The 19,509-nt window shown below is 41.9% G+C and overlaps 1 protein-coding gene across 1 annotated transcript in view; it reads left to right on the forward strand.

The window, feature by feature from the left end:
* Window positions 1–19,509, forward strand: part of LOC107994229 (uncharacterized) — a 50,730-nt gene that overhangs the window by 839 nt on the left and 30,382 nt on the right. The window contains exons 2-7 of the mRNA XM_062074365.1: window positions 811–1,703; window positions 2,044–2,300; window positions 2,392–3,032; window positions 3,140–3,331; window positions 3,441–4,125; window positions 4,215–4,311. Coding sequence (XP_061930349.1) covers window positions 923–1,703; window positions 2,044–2,300; window positions 2,392–3,032; window positions 3,140–3,331; window positions 3,441–4,125; window positions 4,215–4,311 — 2,653 coding nt within the window. The 5' untranslated portion in view covers window positions 811–922. The remainder of the gene's footprint in view (window positions 1–810; window positions 1,704–2,043; window positions 2,301–2,391; window positions 3,033–3,139; window positions 3,332–3,440; window positions 4,126–4,214; window positions 4,312–19,509) is intronic.

Consider the following 19,509-nt stretch of genomic DNA (forward strand, 5'->3'; position numbering starts at 1 on the left):
CGAAATCGTTACGAGTACGATGATTCAAATGAAACGGTTTTTCGCCAATTTTTCTGCTATTACCGATATCCGAAAAACTGTTTTATGGTCGGTGTCGGTAAACGTCGATGTAGCAACGCTCCAAAAATACCACATGTTACGGTATTCTAAAAGCATCGCGCGTTGCAATGCTTCACTAACGATAAGAGTGTATTACGGGTAACAATACGTTGTATTTATTATTTAAAATAATTTGATTTTACAAAAATATTATTTCGATAATATAATTTAATTTATTGATAGGTTAAAAATATATCGTGGTATTTCATAAAATTTTTCAATCCGTACGTTTCAATTATTTTTGTTTATTTATAATATTTTAAATATTCGTGATGGTACGGTTAAAATAAGAGATTGTAAGATTTTTAAAAAAATTAATTTAAATTTAAATCAGATATAATCACAAAATGAATAATTTTTTTTAAAATAAAAAAATAATATTTTTTAATGACAATTTATTGATCTGTCAAGTTATTAATAAATATTAAGTAATAAAATAAATTCATTTTCATACTTTTTACAATTACATTTTTTCCTGCACAAGTAAAGAATGAGGTTACAGATGTATCAAATAAACTCATTAGCATACAATAAAGTTCTTCAAACATTTTAAAATATATTCTTTGCATCCTTTCATAATCCTTAACGTCCATGTTTCATATGAGGCATCAATTGTGTATACGTATATGAATCATTGCTATTACATTTTTATTGTATAATTGTATAATACCAATAAAACTTGTGACTAATTGATTATTTTTAATTTTTCAGATATTTGCAAAATTCAAACATTTCATCAACCGTTGTAACTTGTGATCGTATATGTGTGCCAAACAAAAATACATAAAAGGGCATTGAAAAAATCCAATGGTTTCCTGACATAATGGAAAGTAAATTATATGTGAAAAATGAGCCGGGACTGGACGGGCAATCACTTACAAATCAACAACCAAATCCATCTTCGGAGGATACTAGTGGAGCTAGAGTTTGTTTTGTTTGTGGTACGATAGGTCATGGAGAACAGTATTGGCTTAGAGTAAAGCCAAGTCCAGGCGGTGCACCAAATGAACCTTACTTTCCATTTCTTGAATCCCATGAACCACCTGCTGGTTATCGTGGGGAAGGAGCTAGAAGTGGAACAGTTAAGGCATGCAGTCTTTGTTATGCCTTGCTGTTGCAACAATGGGAAAGTTATGAACAAGATGCTAGACCTCATAGTCAACGAATTTATTGGTTGAAGCGATGCGATGGCGGGCCTTTTACGGGAGCTGAGATGGCTCTTCAGGGAGAATATGCGGCTCAAGTTCTGGGATTGACCAATGACCAAACCCCGCAACTCAGACCGGAAAATCGACCGATTGGAATTTCTCCGCGACTTCCGCTAAATTCACCATCGCCTAGAGTGGAACAGACAAGACCACCATCGAATTCCATTGAGCTGCCAAGGCCACATTCTAACACGGCTGAAACGCACAGACATTTGGAACAAGCAAGGCTTACAATGGAATCTCCCCATCAAAGACTGCAATCGCCGCATCAAAGGTTACAAAGTCCTCGACAGCCTGTGGAAGATACAAGAATATCAAACGAGGCGGCATTAGATTTGAGACATGCACCGAGGAGTTCACCTGCGCCACAACCAACTTTACCACCACAACCTCAACGTAAGTTCATATATATATATATATACGTTGTTCAATTTCATTCAGATGAAATGAAAGATTAATCGAATAAAAAAACTGTCCAATATTCCAAATCGTCTTTAAATTTCTCCCCTTTTATATCATCAAATGAAATAATATACATCAAAATTAAATAATTCAACTAGCGATTATATTTCTTCTAATTAACCTATTTAAATAATAACGAAACATGAAATTGATTCTAAAATTTCTATTGAAAATAAAACGACACGATAAACGAGATTATCTGTAAAAGTGCAATCCGTTTATAACGCGTGTATATTAAATGCATTATTGTAAAATATGTAATAATTATTTATAGCCATTTATAGCGGTGGATCAACGTCGAGTACCGGCACAGATATTTTAGATCTTTCGATGCCAGACAAAAATTCAGTTACGGAAGTTTGTTACGTGTGCGGAGACGAATTCAAAAGAGGGTCACTTAGTCATATTGCAGCAAAACCACTGCCAATCCCACCACATCCTTCTGCTAGTCCCCCGCCATTTTTTCCTTCGCTAATGCTTCATCCAAGACCAAGCAGAAGTCGGCCAATGGATAGCGCCGGTCGTGTCCAAGTATGCTTATTTTCCTTACTTGATTTTATTTACATTTTCCTGAAAGATTACTTTCTAATACTTCTGTACTTAAAATTCGTTTGATTTTCAGGCTTGTTCAGCATGTCAAAATCACCTTTTGCTACAGTGGAAGGCATATACGCGGCAAGGAGTCCCGCACGGTGATCGAAATTACACGCTTCGTAAACGACAAGCACCTGCTATGGATACAACTACTTTTATTTGTTACACTTGTGCGCTTGAGTACCCTTCGTCCAGTATTAGACTTCTTTATTGCTGTCCTAATCCAGAGAAGGAGGCGTACTACCCTTTTATTTATTCTCTGAGACCTCCACCAGGAGCTAGTCCTATTAGTCCTCAGGGAATGGTGCAAGTTTGCTCCATTTGTTACAAAGCTATACCGCAAAAACAGCAAGTATTTGGTGGAGAAAATCACGAAGCTCAACCGTCTGGGCAGAACGTAGATTTTCGTCAACAAGGTCCTTCTCCAAGACCCGCAGTGGCAAAATCTCCAGCTAATTCTGCTGGCAGTGATATTCGTTTCAAACCGTACGATTTGAACAAATCTAGCGTTGCTACGAATAAGCAACGCAGCGCAACCATAAAGGGATCCACTCCAGGACAACGAAACTCTCCTAACAACGGTCCTGCCGAGAATGGAACGGTTGCTCTTGGCCAAAATTATAGGTGCTATATTTGTGAGAGATTGTATCCTCGCTCTCACATGGAATGGTACAATTTTCATTTTTTCTTATTCTTTGCTGTATACCTTCATGTTTATTGCGCATTAATTATCTTCTCTTTTCTTTTCCTTTTTCTTTTTTTTTTTTTACCGGAAGGTTATCCACAAGTCCAGAAGGAATGAATTCACATGCTATGCATTTTCCATGTTTACGAGGAATGGCACGTACATCAGAAAATGCTTGCATGGATAGTCACGGCAGAGTGTTAGCTTGTAGTCATTGTGTGAATCATCTTGCCCAACAGTGGGAAAGCATGGATGCTGAACGAGTTCCTTTAGAACATCGCAGGTCAGTTGCTATGTGAACAATGATTTTGATTAAATTTTTTATTCACTTTATACGAACGAATAAGACTATTTATTCTTTCTTTCTTTTTTTTTTAATCATCTTCTTTTAGGTATGATATTCCTAGTCCACATCCAAATGGCGATGTGAATCGATCAATCGCCACCCCACCGAGTTCTAATTCAGACAGAACATTTGGTAGTAACCCAGGCACATCGAGCAGTTCTATATATTGTTTCTTATGTGGCTTGCATAGTGATTTGACTCTCGCAAGAGTTTTATATGGTCGCCCTCAGGGCCGTAATGCACCGTTTTTCCCTGAATTACTACGCCATCAATCTCCACCAAACGCTGAACAACTTAGAGAAGATGGTTCTGCGTTGGTATGCACATTCTGTTACCATTCTTTGTTGGCGCAATGGCGTCGATACGAATCTCTTCCTAGTGGTCAACAAGTAAATGCTGCAGAGAGGCAATATAATACACATGATTATTGCTGTTACGTTTGTGGTATCACAACGTACAGAAAGCGAGTCAGAGCACTACTCGTAAAGGATTTTCCCTTCTTGAGGTATCACAGACAACCTGAAAAGAGCCTTTTATTGGAGAACGGTGATTTCGCTGTGGTCTGTTTGGATTGTTACGAAACATTGCGCACTCAAAGTCTTGAATACGAACGATGGGGCTTACCCGTTGAAAAACGCGAATATAATTGGATAGTGCAACCTCCGCCACCAGAGGATAGTCCCGATGCAGCTGTCGCGAGATTGCCATCAGGAGAAAGGTCCGAGAAGGTGGTAAGTCATTCTTCAATATTTTACAATTTGTGAATTATAAATTGTGATGGAACAATTTATTAATATACATTAATTATATCTTTTTCTAGGTTCCATCGACTTTAACGGTTAAACCTGCACGAAAAAACTGTTCCCCGAAGGCACCTGATAAAAAAGTTCCGACAAAGGTTCCAGAAAAAGAACAAGGTAAGTGGAAAATGTTTTGAATCGAATAAAATATAAATTTTGCGTTTTATTTTAACTTAATGTGTACATTCAAGATACTTATTTACGGAATCTTCTTTCTTTCATTTATGACTCTACGTATGTATACCTGTATGTGTATAAAATAATCATGCATACAAGTGTTTTAGATAACGTGTTATGTGGTCAAACATTTGCCAGACCCGCTTAGGTTATCGGTTTATATTTGAACATTATCTCATTCATAAACGTTTACTTTTTTCAAGTTATCTAAGTCGAGTACGTTAGGTCTTGTGTGCGTATGTTCTTTTTTTTTCTTTTCTTTTTTTCTTCCTTTCATTTTTCTAATTATTCTTATTATTGTTAGATCATAGTTTTTGTTGACCAATACTGCTTCACTGAATAATAATATATAATATATATATATATATATATTTGTGAATGTTATCAAGATCGATATAATAATTTATACATTCTGGATATCATAAAAAGAAGAAAGACGGAATATATAAAAGTTTCTTAGCTGCTTTTTTGATGTGATTCGAATAGATTTCTAAAACGTTTAAACGTGCGCATATTTTCTCAAGAATTCTCTTGCTGATGTTAGTCCATAACATTTCTGTTTTCTTTTCTCTTTATCGTTCTGACTTACCAAACATGTATGCGCTCTCGTATCAAAAGGTAAGTTTCCCCGAGTTTGCGTCGTGGTCGTATAACACATTGCGCAGGCTTGCCATTTAGAAGTCGTAAACTTATATTTGAGGCGAACCTCGAAACGATTTCTATTTTCAAAGGTACGATAATGATCGGAATAATCTTTTTGTATATTATTTTTTATTAAATTACAATTGCTCCAACAAAATGCGATAATTACAATTTAAACCGCGCATTTAAGTCACGGAGAAGAAATATATGCAATTTGTATAATTATACGTATAATTTGCATAATTATTGCAAACAAAATAATTGCCAATTATTTGCTTCAAAATTACTTCAAAATTAAAATACGATAATGGGAAAAAAAAAAGTTGGGATTTGATTGAAGGTTAAAAGTTGGAAAGAAAGAAAATTGCATTTAAACGAATCGCAATCACTAAGATCAGAAGGTCGATTAAGGTCGGTCGATCTGGCTTAGAGGAGGTAGATGGTCGGAGATGTTGGAGGGACTTAACGCGGTGGTTTGGTAGACAGGGTAGTAGTGTGCTCGTGAAAGGGGGCAAGTGGAGGAGAACGAAAGCAGGGTACGATGGAGAAATAGAAGGAGGGATTGAAAGAGAAAGAGCAAACGCCCGCAGCGTGACACCGCATTGCGCCCACTTGCCAACCCGCCCAACACCTAAATTCGAATTAGGAAACCAGCCCTGTCGTTTCTCGTCAACACAACTCCCCCTGTTCTGGTAAAACGTACAAGCAAGCCATCGTCTACTTACATTATCTATATATAGAAACGAGAGAGAGAGAGAGAGAGAGAGAGAGAGAGAGAGAGAGAGAGAGAGAGAGAGAGAGAGAGAGAGAGAGAAAAGAAAGGAAGCACGAAGACAAAAAGGGGATACGTTCGTGTGTATGCGAATGAGCATGCTTATATACATGTGTATGCACACACACTATACATGTATATGTATAGTCAAGTTCTATCCTTTACGACCCTCCTTTGCTCTCTTGCTAGGAAAGCAATCAGAGGGAGAGAGGTGAAGAGCTCGTTTTCCTCTTCCTTTGGGAATCGATATCAACGTTATCGACTGCTTTTCTCGCTCCTTGTCGCTCGAAGTTTCATCGGGGCTGCTCACGTATTCTCGGTAGGCGTGCAGCCAAAAGGCTCGATTTTGGCGCACATTCTCCGTTACGAGATCGGTGCCAAGTCTCGAGTTTAAACGATCTCGCTTTCCTTATTTTCAAACAACGTATACTCTTTTACTTTTTTTTTTTTTTTTTGATGATGATAATTGGATGTTTTCGATATTTTGTATTTTTCTTTGAGAGATGAAAATTATGGAAGAGAAATCGTTTTCGAATTTTCTTGAAGTTTTCTATACGCGTAGATACACAGTTTCACAAAGTCGCTTTAATCTGATAGATGATATTTACATTTTGATAGGTCACGGGTTAATGCCACGCGGCTATATATCCGTGCGTCTACACGCGCCCTCTTAACGCATCGCATGTGGTCCCTCTGTCGGCCCGTGTTAATAATTAACCATTTCGACTAGCGTGGGAGTAGCTTTGCCTATGTCTCGCGGCCACCTCGTTTCATACCGAGTAATATTCTAGCGTTACGCTCTCTCTTTCGCTTACCGATGCAAGCTAACTCGTATAAAATTCGTATAAAAAGTAATAATTCGATCGTTTCTTTTTTTTTTCTCCTTTTTTTAAATTTGTTTCGAAAAACATTGCAATTTTTCAAAAATATTTTGGAAATCTCGTGTTTACGATTAATTGGAAATTTTCGTGACGTTATTAAATATGAAATATGAAATATCGATTTTTTAATATTAATAACACGAAAAATAATCGAGCGCGATCAACACCGGATTACCGGTTTAATCACGTTTTAAGAGAGGCAATATAAATGCAAAGATGCGTCAAGTTCGTTCAAGGTGAAAACCTTGATAAAAATAGTAGAGCTTATTAGCCCGTGGAGAGTTAGCAGTGTCTTTGTGAAGGTGAAAGAGGAAAGGGGAAGCGGGAAATGGGAAAGGGAACAGGAACCGTAACGCAGCCGGGAATGGTAGTGGTGGATTGAAGCGAGGGTGAGCATGACCAACCGCGTTTGTATATCCGGAGATTCGCAGCAGGATACGAACGAAAGATAGAAAGAGAGGAGGGAAGGCTGCAAGAGGAGGACACGCGAGAGAAGAGGGTTGGTTACGGCACGGGTAGAGGTGGAAGAGGATAGCATGTCATGAGGGAAGAAGTACGAGAGGGGGGGGAAGTTCTCTGTCGCCGGCACGCATTGATTTTGCTCGACAGACAGCCGCCTGTTGGGTTCTCTGACTCAGGGATCTAACTTTGCTGTCGCTCGCATACCATCTTTCCATCTTTTTCACCAGACTTTTTTTTTTTTCCTTTACTATAAAGTCTCCACTGTTACTTGTTTTGTCCACGTCTATCGTATTTTATTCCTTCTCTTTCTCGTCTCGAACAACTTAATGTAAAATTTTGATCCATACATAGAAAATTTATCTTCTCTTTTATTAAGTTGATACTTGTTGCTGTTATATAAGCGCGTTTTTTCGATCATTAAATGAATGCTATTGATTCGCCAATTGATTTGTAATTATTCGAAGCGATTTGAAAAAATAAGCTTAATTAAATCGATTATTTAAATAAATCGAAATATTATTAATAGTCGTTTCTGCATATATTGCGTATATTATCTATTTCTCTCAATCAGTCCCTCTACCGTTCCCTGTTTCGTTCCGCGTCGCGAGAAGGGAGGATTAATTACACATCGAATGCGAAATGTCGTTCGATGTGGGAACGAGCACAAGGGACATATTGCATGTCATGGAATCCTATAATATAACGCGAAGTTAATTACTTATCACAATATTGTGGTCGAAAACGTCTTATAGGATGTACGTATATATTTTATCGGTCTTTAAATATTTTAGATCAAATATTTAGAGAAATTTGATTTTTGTTGATCCATTGGAAATTATTTGATGGAATGTTAAAATCAACACATATCTCAGTTCTTTTACGAATGCACTTGTAATTCAATTGATAGGCTTTCAGAAATTCGTTGCGTTTGCCTTCGTTTCATTTGTGCTTAAATCAAATTTATTTCAGTTGAAATTTCCTATTGTTTCGTTTCTTTGATCGTGAAACTGACGTTCGTTAAAAATTCAAAAGAGGCACCATACCGTGCAATTTTTCGCTCCCAACAACTTTGATAGGTATTATCGTAAGACCAGTGATACCGATAACCACGAATACTGTTCGAATATCGGTGGAATCATTTACGAAGTTGGCAACTCGATAAGCTCGGTATCCGCGGCTTTCTTCCGTTTATCACCTTGTTCTCACCTCCCGCGTTTACAAAGTTCCGCTCGTCTAACGCGCGGTTCTCACGTTAAAACAGCAAGGAAGGGATAACGGTCGTGGTATGGTCAGACTCGACGAAGTAGCTGGATTTGAGCGGGGGTTGGCGTAAGCGGGCGGTAGAGGGAGAGTGGATCGGTGACTAGGAGTTGGAAGGGAGGGAAACCGAGCGGCTTGCTGGTTTCACAGCGCGTGCCGCTTCAGCGCCAGATGGCTTCCAAAGTGCAAGAGAGATAGTAGGATCTTGCTCCGTATACGTTCCCTCTTCTCGCTTATTACCCCCCAAGGTAGCGGGTGTATGGTTACGCAAGCAAGGAAGAAAGGAAACGAAACGTAGCCAACATTTCCAAATAATCTCTTCTGTTTTGCATTTCCTTTATTTTTTCTCCTGCCATTAATTTCTTCGATATTTTATTAAATTCTTTCTTTATTCCTATTTAAAAATTTTTCATCTATATAGAAATCGATCTCATCTAGATTAATTTTTAAATAAACATTTTTATTTACTACATAAAATATATATGCGACGTATATATGTAATAATCATATTCAATACAATATATATATTTTAGATTATGATCACAATTTTGAATCGCGATATGATATTACGTAGTGATGAAACTCGTATATATGAGTGAAACAAAAATAAGAATCGTTCGGAAAAAAGAGAAAGAAGATTGCCGATTCGTGAAACCATTCGCAAAGATGCGTGTAATAACGTGCGATAGCTTCTATTGGCCGAAAAGCAACCGTACTTCGGATTGTCGCACGTTCGTATCCCACTCTCGCACGAACAGATCGGACGATCTTGCTCGAAGCGCATGGTATCCGTAGGATCGAGAGGGGACGATGGAGGGGCGAAAAGGACACGAAGGCGAACGAAGCGCGTCGAACGCGCGACTCGGCTCTTTAGTTGAGTACCAGCCACCGTTGGTGTCGTGTCAGGGTGGTCGATGTGCTCATTCGCCACGTGTGTGAGAGAGAAAGAGAGAGAAAACGAGTAGCTCATTAACGATGGATTTTTTCTCGTATAGTGTATAACCGGTCTGTAGCGGTCGTTCGTTTGTTCGGTCGGTTGTTTCGTCTGTCTGCTGTCTCTCTGCTGTATGTCTATTTATCTCTCTGTTGGTCGGTAAAAGACGCAAGCGCACGCGCAACGCGTGTCGCGAACAAAAGACAGCGATACCGACGCGTTTTAAAAGCGTCTCCTCTACTCTCGGTTTTCCTCTCCACCTCTCTCTTTCTTTCACATGATTCCAAGTTCTCTCTTCCTTCCACGATACTAATTCTCCTCTTTCTTTCTTGTCCATCTTTGTTCATCTTTGTCATACACTCGACCTCCGTCCTCCGCTGTGAGGCGCGCGCGTGAAAATATATCCTGGCCGTCTGGCGGTAGCGCCGAAGCATTCAGTCAATTAGCCGTAATGGCACGACCTGCCGCGTCGGTCTCGGCCAATTAAGTGGTGATTAGTGCGCGGAACTCTACCATCGCCTGTATCTCTCTCACACTCTTTCTACGCGCTCGTGTGTGTACTCGACGATAGATCGCTTGCGCGCGAGCGCGATGTTTCTCGTGCGAAGGTGTTTTTCCTCTACCAGAAGAGTTTAGTGTGAATAATAACTATTTGTTCCATAACACGTCTATTTTTTCATATTTTTTGCTACCTATTATTTGCTATAATAGCGTGTGAACGTAACTCGAATTAAGTTTTTTCACGTATTCTTCTGAAATTTGCGCACAGTACCGTACTCCGTTCGGAAGCTGTAAATCACGCGTCGACATCGGACGAGAGCGGTGGGAGTATGCGCGATGAATGATGATACCAGTCGAGTAGTGTTACCGCGCGTTGCGAACCGTTTGGAAAGTGGAACCGCGCCGATTCATCGCAGAGCAATGACATTTCTCGTCGGTCCGTGTTCGCGTCGTTGTTAATATCCCCTGTTCTCGACTCGCGGCTGCGCTTCAACGCGTTGTGAAATAACGCGAGCGAGCATTACCGACGCGTGTTCGATCGACCAGTGATTTATTTTTAACTTAACACGGAAAGAAAAGGTGGTGTGTTATAATTAAGAGGATAAGTGAATGCGTGCGTTGATCGATAATCGATGGATCGACGTGTGGTGGATGTAGAAAAATGCAGTTCGATCGATTAGAGGAGGTCAGAAAGAAAAAGCGGCCTCCTGCCATAGTTTCTTGCTAGTTTTGCAGCATCGCGTGCATTTCCCTCGAGTCTACGCCGAGAGCGGAGCTCTCGTACGGCATTATCCAGAATGGACTTCCGGGCACCGCATCCACTCGTGCATCCTTCGCACGCGGGACATCCTTATTATTATCCAGGTACATTATAAATATCCTTCCTCCGTTTTTGATAATATTTTTCATTTTTTATTTAATTTTTATTTTCTTCGGTGAAAAAAATCTATGAATAAAAAATTTTATAAATTCGCGATACTCAATATTGGAATTCCTCTGCCCAAAAATCTTTTCATAATGGCGTATCATTGATCGTTTACCGCGATTTCATCGTTTTTCTTGCGTGAACCAAGAAATTGGCTTTCACCAAAGTTTCTAGCAACCACGATTGACGTGTTGGTCAGACTATGGGAGGGGAAGAAAAAGGTTCCATCGCTGAGAGAAAGAGGCGCGAGTTTAACTCACTCGCCGCAGAGCCGTACACTCGGTGGAGTACTGGCAATTTTCTTAACTACCTTACCGTACTTTGCCTCCGGTTGGTCGCCGCGTGTATAATTTAAGTTATCGCCACCACGGTATTCTCCGAGACGCGAGAGAAAGCAACGGTTGTACATGCGTGTTACGTATATAAATCTTGTACGTATAAATTTAACCCAGCTATATTTCTGTTACTATTTTTTTTTTTTTTTTTCAATCCAATTTTTGATCTGTGATTACATTAATGTTGAAATATACATACAACGAGATACAATCGATCGATGTGACAGAGGCAAAATTGATGATAAAAAGAAAATTATACATCGATTTATTTTATTCGATAATAAAAGGATAAAATCATCGAATAATTAATCATCCAACATAGATCGTAATTTTTATTATTTATCAAGCATCATTAAAATGTTAATTGAATACATTAATTGAATCTGCGTTCACACGGATTATTTAATACAATCGTTTCGTGGTTCCCCGCACTTCTTCCATTGCTCTATCCCCATTTTGTTTTATTCTCTATTCGTGTTCTTCATCTTTCTGTCTTTCTTTTAATCATTCCTTTTTTTTTTCTTTCTCTGTTTATTTGCTTTCATTGTGCCTGAAGCGATAAAACTAACTAGACATCCGTAATGCCGAGGACGACGAGTCCGTTTTAATTCCTGCACGCCGTTCGAACGGATATCGGGTATCGCGTCGGCGACCGCACACGAAGTCCCTGACCACTTCCATGATGTATACATATCCTTCACACCACTTCTTCCTATCTTTGTTTCTCGGTATCCCGTTTTTCAACAACATTTTTTTCATCAAGAAATTAATTATTTATCGATGAAACGATCCGAAATGCTAATGAGATATCATCAGACGTTGGCACGTCGAAGAGTGCTATAACTATACATATTTCATATACAAATACATTTTTGTGTTTATTTGAATGATTTACATATGCTTGCCAAATTTATATCGTATTTTACTTGATCAGATTCGTTCCTTTTTTTTTTTTAAAAATGTGACAATAGATTTTATTCTTTCAGTTTGACTATTACTAAGGAGAAAATAAAATTACTATTGACATTTTATGTTCTTTGATATTTTAACTTTTACTTAAAATATTTTTCATGAAATATCCAAATTCGTAGAATTGCTTTGTCGATGAAAAGTGGTCATCGACGTGGACAGAAAGCGAAATGACGAGGACATTTCGATAGCGCTTAGTCGATAGGCAATTTGTTGAAAAATACGGCGTTACGCAATGCTCAATGGCCGCGTACGGCATCATCGTAGAGCATTAAGTTTTCTGAGAAGTCGCATCGGTAGAGTTCTCGACGCTCGTCCGTCACTGAGTTTAGCGACACGAGAGAGAAAAAGACAGCGAGAGAACGCTGTATAACGTTGTGGCTGCGGGAGTCTCGTACTACGACGAAACCCTACTGACAGGCCTCGGGGTTAAATCCAGTTCCATTACGGGATCTCCGATCCGGGTGGTCGCCTAACAGCTTCTAACTTGGCTAATTCTCGTAACCTCTCGCTAGCGCGAGTGCGCATGCGCGTTAGGAACGTGGCGCTGGTATAACTATAGACTAAATAACGCGCGAACCCGACCGGAATCCCGTTGTTAAATCAAACACTTTGTAACGTATTCGAAAGTCACGCTCGTTAAAACCGTTTGTTCGTGATTTCCCGTGGCGCGCTCGCGCGCACAACTCGGCTCTCCTCGGCGTTCGTCGATGCGGCAAATAAATCATAACAGTGATCGCGAATAAGGGAGAACCAGATAGGCTAGCCGGCGATAACAAGCGCGAGAATTGACTTTATCAGCAAGACTGACGTTTCGCGAGGTTCGCAAGATACAACCGGGCATTCCGTTCCTTTTTTTCTTTCTTTTTTTTTTTTTTTTTTTCTCGTTTTCTCCTGCCTTTTTATCCGGCCCACCCGTGCGGCACTGTAAATGTCTCGCAAGGCCTACCCGCTACTCAGACCGTAACGAAGTGGAACGGGCGTAAAAACGAGTGGAAGACAATTAAGGAGGGTCCGCGGACAGGGAGGGAGGAAGGCGAGTTGCTCAGGTGGTTGCAGAAGGAGGGGGAGAAAAAACGGAAGGTCGACCACCTACCGGTCTGATAAAGTCCATTACCTTCTTCTCCCTTGCCTTTCGATCCTCCGACCAATTTTTCTCCTTCCTCCGTGATTCGCGTGCTCTCGCTCCTCCGCTTCCGCGACTCTTTCATATCCATATTCTCGATCCACGGAAATTTTGCTCGCATTTATTCTCCTAAGCTTAACTTACCGCTTCGCTTCCCACACCTCTCGCAGAAAATCGTTTCTCCGGCTATCTCCTTTCGCCCTTTCCCTCGCTTTAACCGCTCGCGCTTCCCGTTTCTCCGGTGCTTACCTTCTCCTCCCCCCCACAGCGTTCACTAAATAATTGCAAGGCAACGGCGTTACTTTTTCTTCTTTCCGTTCTGCCACGCTCGACAAAAGGCTGTTAAAATAACCCTTTGTGTTTCCATCCCACCCCCTCCCACTCTCTTTTCCCGTCTTCTTGGACCATTCCACGATATTCGCTTCGACCCTTCTCTCCGTGTTTAGCGTATTTATAAGCGACGGTATTCGGTTTTTCCCTCCTCTTTCCACCCGTTGTTGTACACTGTCAGCCTCGTTGACCTCGCGCGCGCCGATTTATAGATTCTGAGAGTCTCGTTCGTCGTCGGCTCGACTCGAGCGCGGAACCTCTCCCCTCCCCCTCCTTTCTCCTCCCGTTTTTCGTTCTCGCTTAAAGCTGTTTTCCCGTTCAGGCGCACGCGCGCGTTAACTCGCGTGGCAAAGGATCATCGTCGTCATCGAGGGCGCGCGCCTACGTGCCTTTAGGTGTTTTAGCTTCTATACCTCGCAACTCGAGCACGCTCCGTGAAAAGTGCTCCTGCTATTCTCTCTCTCTCTCCCCTCTCTGCTCAGGCAGGAGAGAGAGAGAGCAGCGCACAAGCGCGTCCTTCCCTTTCAACAGCCTTCGTATCTTACCCTTCTTTTTAACCGCGCCTACAGCGCGTTCGCCTCCCCTCCTTCTCCCCCTTTTAATTCAGCCCGTCTCTTTCTTTTGGAGGAAAGTGTGTGCGGTTGCTTTCCAAGGTTTCGGAGGCGAGTGGCCGGAACACGCGTGTAAAATGCACGCTGCCCTTTCAATGCTTGCTGTTATATAACTGGCGAGTGTCTCGACGAGTAGATGAATCGAAAAATATCGCTGTGTTATTCGTATAAATATAATACATTTTGTATCGAAACAGACTTTTCATTTCATTTTTGGTCGGTTTGGAAATTTGTGTTTCGAAATCTCCTCGGCCGGAAGTTGACTCCGTAAGTAGTTGCCAGCAATCTCGCTCGTTTAAAGTTCGTTAAATAGGATTTGAACGAGTGACAGGGCACGGAGGAAACGTCGTGCGCGTGTCTCTCGAATGCAAAGATCCGTCGTATAGATTTTGGACCGCGTCTGTGTGCTCTATATAACCGGCACGTTTCATCCCCTCTGCCGCCCCCTCCCTCTCCGTCCGCCGTGAAATAATCACCGAGGAGGGTTGGAAGAACCCAAGGACTATGAATTAGGTATGACCCACCCCACATTGGAAACTCTCCCCTTCGATTTCGATCAATACTCGAAGCGTAGGTGCAAAGAGAAGGGATGAAGGGCTGCACACCATTTTCTTTGGTCCCTTTGGAAATCCCCTCTTGACCTTTCCTCCCGTCCCTTCCCCCCCTTTTCTTTCAAAGGTATCCTCGAGGAGTCAAAAGCCAACAGCGGAATATAAATCAGCAGACGGACCTTGCCAATTCCCACCCCTTCGAATCTCTCTCTCGAATTAATTTGTCCGCGTTTTTTTTCTTTTCGCCTCTTCTCTATCGTGATCCAAGATTAAATAGATGATACGATTCCTCTTCGAATTATTTCGTTTCTTTTCTTCCCCCTTCGATTTTTCCATGGATTGCAATTTTTGACCGTCAACCTATCCGAGAAAACTGAAGGAATATAAATATAAATATACATATATATATATGAATGTATAACGAGAGAGGGAAAAAGAAGTTACAGTTTTCTGTCCCCTGAAACCAACATCGAATAAACGGTGCGAATCGGTCGCTTCTCTATCTTTATTCCCCTCCTATAGTTGGCCTGGGTAAAAGAGAAAAGTCCAGCGTCGTTCGTAGCTGCCGTTATAAGTTATTACCGCTTTACATGATCGTACAATTTATGGCTAATTCGTAATCATTAGAGTCACGCGAGCCGTTATGGGACGGGTTCTCGCATGTTGACTTCTCGCTACGAGTTGATAACAGCGCGAAGCGTATGGAATGGTGGGGATGAAGAGCTGGCGGCTACGGTGGTTATGGAGGTAGCGCGGAGTCGTGGAACGAGCGGTGTATTTCATAGGATTAAACGTAACTGGCGAACGGCGTTTGCGTTTCAATTACTACGCGAATTTACGATTCAATCGCGCCTGCGCGCCTCGTGCTCCGTATGGGACGGTCGCAGCGCTAGCCCGAGGGCGAAATGGATTGGAAAAATGGCTAGTGAAATCATCGCAATGAAATTACCGCCAACTCTCGAGCACGCCCAGTGTACCACGGCTATCGAGCCAAAGAATCGACACATGACCAAATTGCGCCTACTCGAACGATCAGCCGTTGGAACCGTGGTCGGGTCGGTAATAGTAGAGCCCCGTCGATAATTTTTATTTGTTTCATGCTTCGCGGTATTTGGTTTTCCGCTTAAATGCTTTGTTTTCTCCCTCGTGGAAACGGTTCGGTCGGGCGTCATAACGCGTTTTACGCCCACGATATTTCACGTTTGCCAATCTTTGGCAGCCGTGTTTGCCTTTAACCCGTCCCAAATATTTTCAGAAATTTTACCGAAGAAAATTGGTGAACTGGAAGAAATTTTTATCAAAACTTCGCTTTGTGGGAAAAATAGAATGGTTGACGAACGCAAACCGATCAGGTCCAGGGTTCAATAACTCACAGCCCCGGGCAAAGGGGATAAATTGGTCCGTTGTCGATATTATTCCGTGCGCGTGCCTAACTTTTTACCTACGGTTCTCCTGCTTTTCTAGTTTTTCTTTCGCTCGCCGTTCGATCTCCTCTTTCGAAGTTATTAATCAATGATAGCGGCTTGGTTGCGTGCGCGCTTGGCATAGTTACTCGTCTTCCATCTTTTGGCGTTTCGCCAACCTGGGCCAATTTAACCGTTGCCAGCTCCGCATAAAACGAAGAAAAAACCAAGACCGGTAAAAAAGCTTTGAAAGTGTCGGTAATTAACATGACTTTTCCGCTAGTTCGTTATCTTTGAAGTTCGTCTAACGGACTATTTCAGTCCTATCGAATTCTCTTCTTCTTCTCTCTCTTTTTTTTTCTTTTTTTTTTTTATTTATCCGTAATGAGCCTATGCAAAAACTTCCTCTTCGAGACTGATCGACCCGTTTCTCGCCTCGAGTTGATTGGTTTGCCTTTTTTTTCTCTCATTCGCGCGTTCACGCGTACAAAGTACAAGAGCGTACGTCGATAATTACTCGGTCGAAAGCAATTACGCTTGATCGAACAACGGTTAATATCTGAGGAAGAATAACGCAAGAAAAAGGAAGAAAAGGAAAAGATTGGGCAGGGTTAAACGTTCGGTAGACACGGAGAGCGTATTGTAGGCGGATATACGTTGTAACCTGCATCGTGTGGGACACCGCAGTGAGTCGAAGCTGTGCCTTTCGATCGTAATGAAAATTGATGGCCTGGCTAACCGCGTTTCACGACAGTTGCAGCTGCAGGCGTACCTTCTGGCAACTTCCTCGCTATATCCCATCGCCACCAGAGCAGTGGCGAGCAACTGGTTCGTGTACTTTCATGGCTGCTTGTTCGCGACACTCGTAATAATCGTTTACCCTCTCCTTCGCTATCTATCTATCCATCTCTCGCTATGCGTCTTTTTTCCCCCCCTACTCTTCGCTTTTACGATTATCACCGTCGTTCGACGATTGCGATCGAACAGCCACGTATCTTACTCACAAAGAGAACGTGCGTATATACACATATATATATATATATATATATATATACAAGTCAAGTATCATAGATAACCGAGCAACCGGTCCAAAAGATCGTTCGTAAAGCTCGATTATCCGTCGAATTCCGATCGATGCGCTCGCGGACAAATTGTTGTGTCCACAAATTGTTACGCGCTACTATTTCAACGTTTTTGTTTTTCGACTTTCTTTCCCGTTTTTTTTCGAAGATAAACGGAGGGGAATCGAGGCGAAAACAAGGAGCGTGTTGAACCGGTCCGTTCTTACTCCCCCCTTCCCCATTGTGACCTTCTTCGTTTACGAGCAGTTTTCTTGCACTCGAAGCAGCGTCGTTGGCGTCGTTACGGTGTTCGAAACGACGTCGGTTCGCGAATAAAAATCGAGGCGTAACGAGGGGACGTGGAAACCGGTGGAATTTTTAACGGCGATGGAAGAAAAAGCGAAAGGTCACTCGAGGTATTAAGCCGACGAACTCGTTTTTCCTCCTTCGACTGGGTTGCTGGCTATCTTAATATCGAGCGTGCGTCGCGAGGGAATAAAGTGGATGATGAATCGACCCGATGGCCGGTTGCCAGCGGTTGTATCAACGTGACCCGAAAAATTCCAAAGCGGAACCGGGCAGAGAACTAGTGGAATTGCTGCGACGCGTTGCTCGACTGGCATATCAAACGGCGTCGTTATCCGCATGCTCTTCGTCGTTCTCGTCGTCGAGGATACGAGACACAGAATCGCGTGAACCGCTCGCGAGAATGCATTTTCGAATATCAATTTTCCGAGCGAATTGTTCGATCGGTATTTATATCGCGCGGCTTCGATATCGTTTCGCGTATTTATTAATGGCTTGATCCGTCCGCAATACTTATTCCGTTACAATAACTGGATATGCCTCACGACACGCGATATCGTATAGTTCCGTGCTAGTAGCTGCTGCGTTCGTTTATCCGACAAGAAATCAGCGAGCGATTCGCGAATTATGCGCATGCGCTCTGAATTCAGAGTGGGATGTAGAAATTAAGGTCGATAAAGTCGATTCGTTGCTGGTAAATCACTTCGAAAAACTTGGAGGCAACCGCAAACGTTGAATCCCCGATATTTACTTTAAAGATATTAAACCGGTTTTTCTTTCCTTCTCTTATTTTCTCGCTGGGTATTCGCTCTTCCTGTTATCCCAATATATCGTTGCCACGTTGTACGGTAGATGCGAATTCCTATATACCAAAGATATTGCGACTACTGTTTTCATATAATGCGATTTCTCGCGCAATGCGCTACGTGAAAACGTTGAAACAGCATTTTTTAATTGTAATGGTAAATTTGTTAAATTGTTTCCATCGCTTTTGAATTCGTGCGAAAGAAGGAAAGTTTTGTTTACGTACGTTGGTATGGACTTTCTGTAACGCGATATGTATATATTATTCTGATTGGTCAGCGGGCCTATTTCACACGCATTTTCGCTTCTAGCACGCTATTTGTCAACATGGGCGCACGTATTAATTCGATTACGTGACAGAAAAGGGCAATAAGGTCTGGTGAAACGACGAGATGCAACCTCTCACTTGACTTCATGATTGAAAATAATTACGTCTTATTCGTACAATAGAATCCCTCCATTCACGATTTTGAACGTTCAAGGGAAATCTTCTGTACCGTATGATGTCAAGAGGCTAAACGCGTGGTCTCGAAGAGTGTGAAGGGTGGGGATAGGCGGTCCTAGCGGAGAGCCCCTCTTGCCCCCGTACCGCGCTTCTGGAAACTTCTTTTCAACAGCGAACAGTACACGTTCCGCGATGCGACCACAAAGTGCTGCTCTTACGGTCGAGACTGTAAAAGAGAAAGCTACAAAATGTATAAACATTTATGCGAACCGAGTCTCGCAACCGGAAAACCTCATCTCGTTTCATGATAAAGTCGATTGCCATTTTTCACGGTTGTGTGTCGCACTGCAAGGTGTGGCGTCGTGAAATGAAATTTTTGTCACGTTCACGAGGCGATCGTGCGCGAAGGATGCGAGACGTCCGTATCCTCGAGGACTTTTTATATAAGAACCGATGTACTCGCTCGATTTTCGTACCGTTGTGTCCCTGAGACAACGTTAAATTTTGCACGCTGTGCTCTTCGGCGCGATGAAGAACGAAAAATTTTATTCCACGTATAAATTCCGGTTAAAAGGACGTCGGCGAAGTTAAACATTTTTTCACTGATGATCGGCGAGGAAATTATCGGAATAAGCGAGTAGAAGGAAAGTGGCTGAAGCGCAATTCCCTTGGCAATTTGCTTAAGCCGAGAGCGGATCGCCGCAACTTGAAGTGCAACGAGAGTCGTTAAAATTTTCCCCTCGTCCCCCTCCGCCCTTACCTCTCCACTCTACTCTCCCCCCCGAGGGGCATTTCTCCTCGCCTCGATTCGAGATGAGAA

This window comes from Apis cerana, linkage group LG4, assembly GCF_029169275.1.
Source record: "Apis cerana isolate GH-2021 linkage group LG4, AcerK_1.0, whole genome shotgun sequence".
NCBI lineage: Eukaryota > Metazoa > Arthropoda > Insecta > Hymenoptera > Apidae > Apis > Apis cerana.